The sequence below is a fragment of the Tyto alba genome, unplaced genomic scaffold (genome assembly GCF_018691265.1).
Source record: "Tyto alba isolate M040663 unplaced genomic scaffold, T.alba_DEE_v4.0 Super-Scaffold_5, whole genome shotgun sequence".
NCBI lineage: Eukaryota > Metazoa > Chordata > Aves > Strigiformes > Tytonidae > Tyto > Tyto alba.
In genome coordinates this window covers 15,977,172-15,987,244 of record NW_024881326.1, presented here as the reverse complement: position 1 = coordinate 15,987,244, position 10,073 = coordinate 15,977,172, and the positions used below count along the sequence as shown (strand labels likewise).

Here is a 10,073-nt window from a genome sequence, read left to right as displayed (position 1 = left end):
TGCCTATATTGCTGTATCTGCCTTTTTCTAATGTGTCTTTTTATTCTTGCTATTTTTTCAGTCAGACTGGTAATATAAGATGGGCTACTCTGAAACAGTAAATTCTGTTTTTCACCCGATTTCCCCTTAATTTCTTTGTAAGGTCAAGAAGGAGGCAGAGCAAGACTGAAGTGTGACTTGAGGCTTCAGAGGAAAAGAAAGAAAGAGTTAATATTATTTGATAGGCTGAGAAAAATAGAGAGATTTTTGAATGCAAAGAATGAAGTACAATCCAACATATAATATGGCTGTGAATTAACAAGGAAGGACATGAGATTAATGACTAGAAATAGACGAACTGATACTTTCTTTTAAAATCTGTCTTCAACATGGTGGATAAAGGCAAGAAATCACAGTTGGAGAGTAAGGGGACTTTTTAAAAATAAGCAAATTATTTTCTTGGATATGTTAATAAAGTACAGTGATCAGTGAGATTGAACAAACGGTAGAAATCTTTTCAGAAACACTGCATATGCAGCAGGAAGTAACAAAACTGAAATCTATTGTGAGTTACTGAAGAACTGGTGATCCACGAAACTTTAGTGGAATTGACACATGAATTGTACAAAACACACGTGTGTTTGCATTGAAGTCTTTTGCATTTTAAGTAGGCAGAATGCAGTATTACTGTGTTTCAAAAGTTTACGAATCAATGCTAGGAGCTGGTACGCAGCCAGCGCAGCACCCCGCAGCCCCGCTGTACCCGGGGTACTGGCTCGTCCTCTGAGTCAGCGGAAAACTTAGACAGGTGAGAGCCCGGGTGGGTGGTCAGTCGGCGAGAATGGGTGACGCTGGGTGCCGGAGCGAAGCGGAGCGCCACGGGCGTCAATCCTCCAGCTTAACACCTCCGCTGGCGACCCGGTGTGCGACATGTCCGACATGGGCCTCCGAGGAGCGTCGGCAGGACCCGCTCACCAGCCGGCAGCCGGGGAGCAGCCGGCAGGGACCGGAGCGGGGGCAGCGGGCGCCCAGAGCAGGGTCCGCCGCCTTTCACACGACTGTTTTGCGAAGAGGCCGCAGCGGGCTGGAGTCCGCAGGCTCGGCAGCGACCGGGGTCAGCCCGCGGGCAGAACTCGGCGGCCGCCCCGCGCCCGGAACCACATCTCCCGGCAGACCCCGCGAGCAGCGGCCGGAACGCTCTGCCGGCGGCACCCGCCATTTCCGTCAGCGCCGGCCACGTGACGCCGCGCCTCCCAAGATGGCGGACAACCTTCCCTCTGAGTTTGATGTGGTGGTGATAGGGACCGGTAGGCGACGGGGCGGGACCGGGACCGGGACCGGCAGCGGGGCTGGGCGGGGGGTGGTAAGGTGCTGGCCCTGGAGCGGGAGCGGCGGAGAGCCACAGGGCAGAGCTGGCGGCTGCGGGCGGGCCGCAGGCATCCTGAGGGCACCTGCGTGGGCAGCGCTATGCCGGGGACTCGCAGGCCGCTCGAGGGTTGCTATTAAGAGTTAAGTGTCAAGATTTGCTTAGTAATAGAGGTGGCACGGAGGTACGTGTGCTGCGGGGCCGTAACTGGGAGGGGGGTCTCCCTGAGCCCTGTCGCTGTGAGGCGGGGCCCGCCGGGCGCTCCACCTGCCCCTGCACGCCGCCCGTCAGGTGCTCCTGGGGTACTTAAGAAAACCTTGTTAGACTCTGCTGCTCTTGGCAGTCCTTTCTGCTGAAATACTTCCCTGCTGGTCGAGTTTACTTTTATGCACTGAAAATAGTTCTGAAGAGCTAAACTCCATGTTGTTGTAATATATATGGTATATGTTGAAGATGTCCTTTATTTTTTTAATAGTATCCTATCCTATAATGCAAGAACTTTAAAAAGTTTTTTCTAATCTATATGCTTGTTTACAAATAACCCAAAACTTCTTTTATTTAAGTTCTCCTCATTAGGGTGTATTTCTCAGTATAAGAACAAATATAAGGTTGAATAATTGCAAATATCAGAGACTTAACTCTGAACTTTCTAGAATTGCTTCCACTTTCTGTTTTCTGTACGTGTTCATCTTGTTTCCTGTTAAGGTGTGTAGTGATGGAGATCTTGAATGTCTCACTGAAACATACCACAACAGTGTAACTACAAAACAAATGCTGAAACGTTCCTTCAGAAGTAAGATAACTGCAGCTTGTGTATCATAATAATCTTTAAGTATTGCAATTTCTGTTTTGTAGAACCCTGTGACAGTGGCCTAGTTAGAACTGGTCTTGATAAACCACTCCCTTAAATTCGGCATTGAGCTCTAGTCTTAAAGCATTCAAAATACGTTCTTGTTTATAGGGCCCAAATTTACACTCAGATTTTGTTTGCATTTATGAAGAATTCTCACAGTCAGCTCAGGATGTTAGTTGGAGCACAGAAGGGAAGACACTTTTAAATGTTACTGTTTTCCAGGTGGAATCAGGAACTATGGTTTTTGAGCTCCCTGATCTGCCAAATTACGTCCTTCAGATTTAAGACTACTTTTTTAGCAACTGGAATAGAATGAGTGCGTTTCTTAATGTAATTGCTGTTTTCAGTGTTTACCAGAAAAAAATTAATCCCCCTACAGTGTATGTGTAACTGCTGAAAGGATTTCTCATTTAGTTCTGGAGAGATTATAAAAATGTATTCATTGTTGACTGTACTCTACTAAAAATGCATAATTAAGGTTCTTGAGCAAATGAAGAGATCTCCTCTGTGTTCTTAACCCTGTTGTATATAGTGGAAGCCGCAGTAACGAATGTGACATTTTAATATGTGTTCAGATTTGTGAATATCTTGAGAGTATGAGAAGAAGGGTGAACAATTAAAGGCTTAAGTACCAAAGTAGAAGGGTGAAATACTAAAAATTTAGTAACCTCTGTGATGGTTGAGGATAATTCATTCTTTACTGCCATGAGAAAAATAGTATTTATGTAGATGATGCAATGATATAGAGAATGAAAGGAGACTCAGAGGTTTATGAAATTAACGTTAGGCTACTTAGCTATTCTAGCTACTAAAGAAACTAGAAGGTGAAAACAGTAGAAATACCCATTCTGGTATTACAAAGACTAGTGACGGTGTTACCTTTTTAAAAGATCTGACTATAGCTTATATAAATAAGACTTAATCTTTTCATTATTCCAATGGAAGAGTAAAAACCTGCTGCCAAAATTTTCTTTTGGAGCTTTTGTAATTTTGATTAAGGTAACCAAGCTTGTTCTGGCAACCCTCGTGCCTGAGGGGTGTCTCGTTCACAGAGTGAGGCTAAGAGCATTGCTCCAGCGGTGGCAGCCTGCTCTTGGGTGCTGTCTGTCATAGCCCGTTAAACATCGTGCTTGCTGGTTGCATGTGTTAAGTAACACCAGGCTGCTCACCACAGAGGAGTGGTTGTTGGTGGTAGGGTGTCACAGACAGAGAGACTGTGCACACCTAGACAATTAGAAAAATTCACGTGAAACTGGCAGTTCATCAGCAAAAGCATTTTTGCCTGAACTGTCTGTGCCAGTGAGAGTTTATCATGTGACACTCATCAAATACAATCTTCCCTGTTCTAGAATGATCATGTAATGTTAGAGCTTTGATGTTCAGGGCAGGGGATTCTTTGAGCTAAATTCCTCTGAAATATTGCTGTATTTGGTGGTGGTGGTGATGTGGATTTGTATTAAAGAAAGTGCTTTTACTTACTTGCAGAGAGTACTGCTATAACTAACTTAAAAATTTTCAAAATTCCACATTTTAAGAATTATTTTGTCTTTTCTTTGCATTCCTTCTCACTAAGAATATACTTAAATGGTGACTAACACTGTTGATTGCTTTTTTTTTTTTTTTAAATCGTTATTATATTAGTATGGAAGATTATTCAAAGTAAAACTTTCATCTGTCTTCTCTTCTGGGCAGTGACTCCCGACGGAATATCTTAACCTTGTCTTTAACTCTGTTTTCTAATGCTACAAGTGTACCTATGGATATTTAATTGTCTTAATAACTAGAATGTTTGTGTTAATGATCTTTTTAACTGCATAGTAGTAATTGCATTCTTTTCTGCATGTGTGGCCTTTTTCTGGTTTTATAATTTGTACATCTGTTAATTTTAGTAATTAGATTGAGTGGTAACATTAGATTTGAATTTGTTTTTATTTCAGGCTCATTTAACTGTTTCCCCGTAGTAAGCTTAATGAAAATGGAACCTCACACCAAATTTTAGTCATCAGTGCTCCATTTAATGCTTAGGTTCAATTACTTCATCATTATTTCTGTGGGAAAAGTAAATTTGCTTATTGAAGAAACTACTTTTCCTTAACCCCAATTAAACATTTTCTTGCGTGGGCAAGTTTAGAGCAAGATGGATGTGTAGTACAAAAATAGTAGTCCTGGTGCGTTCAGCAGCAAAAGTTTCACTACTGTCTTGGAATTTATATGTACTAGATGAACATATGACATAAAATTGGTGAGTATATCTTGAGGTTTTTCATGGCAGCACAATATGAAAATTAAAGCTATTATGATAATGTTCTTTTGTTCTACCCCTTTTTTTGTTGCAGTATACAAGTCACTCTTCTCCCCCTGCCCCAGGCCTCTTGTATACTTACCTTCCTGCTTTTTGAATATAGTACTATGGTCAAGTTACCGACTAACTGAACAGGAATGGATTTATTGGGTGATTCTATGCCAAACCAGATATGATGCAATATTGTCAATCTTCAAATCAGTTCTGGTATTTTGGAAGGTCTGTTCTTCGAAAATTGATACTCAGTTATTTTTATTTGTCTGAAAGCCTGTAGGATCTAGGTTTGGAGCGCTGATGTAAGTGCTTGCTTGAGGAATTCAATGTGGGCGTTAGTCATGTTCATTTAAATGAGTTCATTATTGATAAGCTTTTGTGAGGTCAACTTTTAAATTAGTGCAGGCATTAAAATGGTAGTACATTTATAGCAAGAGGGAACATTATGAGTTCTTTGATAAGTATTTATCTCAAAAAGCAGGCATCTATTTGAGAGTGACACTCAGAGCTAGGCGTGAGTTGCAGAGCTTTTGTCTTTAGGCAGTTGTCAAATAGGAAAATCCCTAGACAAGGTTGAGTTCAGCAAGGTTGAGTTCAGCAAGGTTGAGTTTATAGCAGAAAGCACTGTAAGTGCAAAGATTGGCAACGTGGCTGTGCATATTTATAAGTGGTGTGGATAATGATGCAGGGTCATCCTTACCTTTGAATTTCTTCAGCTGATTGGATTATATTCAGTCTTAACTTCTTACACTTGTCTCCGATACTCCAGAACACCTATATTAACTGCTGGTGTGGTTGTAAAATAAAGGATATGGCTCTTTAAAAGGTGGTTGTATTCACAAGTTTGTCTGCCAGTAATTCTAATTTTTTTCTAAAAAGGAGTTATTCTTTATAAAAGCAGTCACAGTAAATTTTCTAGTTCTATGCAATTTTCTTTCCATTCTGGTTTTCAGTGGTTATAAATAACACATGAAATGACTTTCAAGGTAGAAAGCAGGAATCCATTTTGAAATATTCTATAAAATAAAGAGTGATTTATGGTTTCATATGATTTTGGCTGAAAGCACTCGGGCTTTGCCAGGTCATCAAAGTCCTGTCAGGAGAATCTATTATTTATTGTTCGATATGCTGGGAGTGGTATAAGTACTTTCTGTTTATCTTATGTACACACAGTGTTAGGAAAAATCACTTCCAGTTACTAATACAATTTTTAAAATACACCATGAAAAATTAACTTAAATATTGTAGATGTGAATTAAGAAGTTAACATTGAAAATTGATTTTAAAAAAAAACAAACAACAAAACAACTGGAAAATGAAAAATTCCTAATGTTTTTATTGTTGCAGGATATTTTTAGAATGTGCCTACAGTGTTTTCTGATACATCTTCTGGGCTGATATTTTAGTTACATTATCTTATATAAGTATACAACATTCAGTTTACATCAGCAGCTATTTAGAGTTTACAATAAAAGCTAGATGAAAAACCAGCTGAAGATGGTTATTTTTTGATGTCATTGGTCATTGCGGACGAATACAGTGGCACTGACTTGTAATGTTGATGTGTGGAAGGAGGAAGGAGACCGATGTTGTTATTATCATTTGTAATGAAGTTGTTACCTGTCCATGTCAAGCAAAATGAACACTGACTCACAGATTTCTCCCTGCCCTCCCCCCCCCCCTTTTTAATATATTTATAGATATATATATATATTTTTTTTTTTTAGTATTTTCCAAGTGTAAACATATCTTTATCTTCTTACTGACTTTTTGTTTTAATGTGACTAAAATTGAGGGGCTGTTTTCTGGCATGCCTTCTATTCTGAATTTTTTTTTGTGTAGCAGAGATGCTGTGATAGCCTTCTTGGAGGCTTGGACTCCCACTGATATACCACATACGATTGTTTCCTAGATACTGTGAAACGTCCCTCTCTGCTCTTATAAGAAAACTCATTATTTTATGAATCTTTACTTGTCCTTCTCAGCCTATTAGTGTTTTTCAGGTTTCCATATTATATTGCTGATCTTACAAAATAAGAGATTGTAGTACTCCTGTGGTGCTACTGTGAGAAAAACAGAGTAGGTCATCTGCATATCAAGGTGAAAAATTCCTTTAGAAAAAGTCTTAGTAAGGTACTTTGAGATTCTAGTCTGAACTGGGAGTAATCGAAAGGACACGTTTATCTATGTCCAGTAAAAATGCCATTCCACTGTTTGGAGAATGGTTGTAAAGCTGGTAATTTGATCCTTCTACGAGAACTCATCTCTCTCTAAGTCACTGGTGTACTGAGGTTGCTCTAGAGCCAACCATAGCATTCTTTAAGACTGTTGCTGCACAGATAACTATATGGAATTACTACTGTAGGAGAAGAAGCTTTTTAAATCTTTTATGAAATGTTTAAAAATGTATAAGGAGCGAGGAGAGCAAGCTGTCTTCCTGCAGGGAGGCAGAAAAATAAGTGAAAGCAGACTTGGGTGAAATAAAACTTAATGTGCGTTTTGCAAAGCACATATATTAAAAGATCTATATAGTTTTTTCTTTATCCGATGCTATTGGTTGTAAACCAGAGATTAGACTCATAGATGTAGTATGTGCTAGAAAAGTCAAATAACAAACACTTTTTATTCAACACCATTTTATTTTTTTAAGACCTCAAGCATCTGCTGGATTTTACCTGTTGTCTTCCTTAATAGATGTGAATTAAGGGGGTATACTTAAATAGATAATAGCTGTTTATATAAAAGTATGCAAATTTGACAATTCTTAAAAAATTACCCTTCTATTTGAACGTAGCCATCTAGTATTGAAAAGTAAAGCTGCTGTTCCCTTCCAGTAAACAGAATTTCTTACCTTGAAGTAATCTGCTTTCACCTGTAGTTCAAAAAGTGGTCTGCCAAATTGGATACTAGTTCGTTAATCTGTTACCTTGATTCAATGTCTTAGACATTTTATGAGCAAAATATTTATATACAGTAGAACTTTGCCACACAAAGATGTGACTTATCCAGTTATACAATTTTTACATAAGTGCTTAATAAGGTAAAGTTGTATTCATGCTGTTGTCTAGCTGTCATGTATGTTGATTTTTTTGCTATATTTGATGTTCATTTTCCTTGGCTATTATGACTTGGAGCCAACTTCAGAAAGTGCATTCTCTTACCGATTTATTTATTTATTTATTTTCCTCTTCAGAAAACACTGCTGGGTTCGAGCACGATTTTCAGTAACAAGTTTCATTTTTATTTGGAGCATAAGTGTCTGCTTGTGTTCTTTTTCTAAATAACGTTTATTTGCACCAACTGTGCAATTCGACGTTTTTCATTGCCATGTTCCTCTGACAGTACACAGATAACTATATGGAATTACTGAAGTAGGAGAAGAAACTTTTTACTTGTGGCTCCTTCATTGACCAATTACAATTTCTTACTTGCATCAATGGATTGTCATTTCTATGCCACTACCATATTCTGTAATGCAGAAATACTTTCTGATGTTACTCTGCAATACAAGCATAAAATAAAATGAATCAAACATATTATGCATTTTAATTAGCTAGCTTTAACCTAAAATATTATATACAGTAATTATTTCAACTTCGTTTGTGATTAAATTATAAAATACCTCTTAAGTTCTACATACACCAAAAACATACCATTAAGATTGTGTAGTGAGCTTTGCCAGTCAGCTGCTCTTCTCTTAGAAGTTCGGATACAAACAGAATTTATTGCATTTGGTCAACTATCTGACTCCAGAAGTTTGTTTTGAAATTGTCTATGTTCCAGCATTTTCAATATATTTCCCTTCAACATTTTATATTATGAAAAAGCCACTTGTGATTTATTTAGTAGATACAATAAAGCAAATTAAACATTTAAACTTTTTCAAAATTAATCTTGTGTAATTCAGTAAAAGATTATCAGCTGGATGACTGGGAAATAGTTTACAGTGAACAACTCTGGAACCAAGATGCTTCCACACATATGAAGCTGTTTAGTTTATAAATTGCTTGGGGCAGTGACTGTATCCATTTAAAGTCACTTGAAGAGGCAGTGCATCATTATAGCATTATGTATAGCCGCTAATTAGAAGACACAGTGTGTAAGCCTGAAATTAATTTTTGATTACACAGAGGTGAATTATTCCTTTCCATTATTTTTTTAAAGCTTTTAAAATCAGTTGGCTTTTCAAGATGAAGAGTTTTCTAGCTTGGTAGTTATCTCTAATCTTAATTTTGCTGTGTTGAAACTAAAAGTAGAATTGGTATCTTGATAACTATATATAAAGTGTAGTTAATTCTTCTATTTTGTGCTTATTTACTTCTAAACACTTTATTCTTGAAAATAAAAGTGTGGCTGATTTTACTTCATAGGGAAGGTCCAAGAATTCATGCAGTGGAGATTATCTTGGTCAGAGGTTGCTGGAAAAAAAAAACAATGTAGACTTCAAGGTCGGCTTGCAGCAGCCACATCTGTAAGATTTATTGGTATTAATGTGCCTCTTATGTGTCCAAGAAGGCTATAATAGAGACAGTGCTCAGACAGCTGGCAGTGACAACTAATGCTATCAAAAGTGGACTGTACTCTTCATCATAAGATTGTTATGAGCCTAGTGTTTATACTGTTTTACTTGCTGGGTTACTGCATTCTGGTGCTGCAACTGGTTCTGATGTAGTCCTGCAATCTCTTGCAGCAGTTTCCAATGCATTATACAGATAGCTGGAGAAACAGAAAAGTTTGTAGGGCTAACTTCAGCTTCTACATGCTGAAGTGAGCCATGATACCATGTTTGTTATTCTAGTTGGAGCCATCTGGTTACAAGTTAATCTGCCTGCCACCTTTTTTTCAGTATCTTTCCAGCAGGATGCAAGAAGTCCAAACACTTAAGGGCAAGTATGTAGTCAGCACTTTTCCTGGACCAATACTAGAAAGACTTAGAAGTTGGTTCACTTTGACTTTGCACATGTATTTGAATGAGGCAGTGTCATGGATTCATGTGAATGCATCGGTTTCTGGATAGGTGTCAAGAAGTACCTGTGAAATTCTACCTATTAGATGATGTTGGTGACCCAGAGATCACTAATGAGTAAAATCTCTAATTTTATACATATTTTTATGTCTGTCTGCAGATGTAATGTCCTACTTCATGGAAATTTTATATTAATATTTCCTTGAGAAGGCCAGGGAGGATGATTTAGCTACTACTACATCTGATAAATGGAGGTTAGTAAGCGGAGAAAGAAGGCAATGGCTTTAAGGAATGATGATACAGATTTCAACTGGTACTAATCAGTCCTCCTTCATGAAGGAAAAATCTATCTTTGTTTTTTCTGATAAGAGAAATGAGGTGCAGGGCATTTTAACATAATGCAAATATTTCATGTGTAAGCATTCTAAAGGGGAGATATGAAAGGGCCAGGAAGCACAGAAAGTGTTTATATTTCTTGATAACTAGCACTACTATTTCTGAATTGATTCTTCTTCAAATACAAAGAACTTCTGAGTCAGCATATTAAATTGATGCAAGAATTGTGTGGACTCCTTTTTCCTCTACATAAATCCCTCTTATGCTGCCAGATGTT

The 10,073-nt window shown here is 38.1% G+C and overlaps 1 protein-coding gene across 1 annotated transcript in view; it reads left to right on the top strand.

Moving 5' to 3' along the window:
* Nucleotides 1-1,210: 1,210 nt before the first annotated feature.
* The window catches only part of CHM (CHM Rab escort protein), a 72,021-nt gene continuing 63,158 nt past the window's right edge, over nt 1,211-10,073 (top strand). Inside the window, exon 1 of the mRNA XM_032982755.2 lies at nt 1,211-1,286. Coding sequence (XP_032838646.1) covers nt 1,238-1,286 — 49 coding nt within the window. The 5' untranslated portion in view covers nt 1,211-1,237. The remainder of the gene's footprint in view (nt 1,287-10,073) is intronic.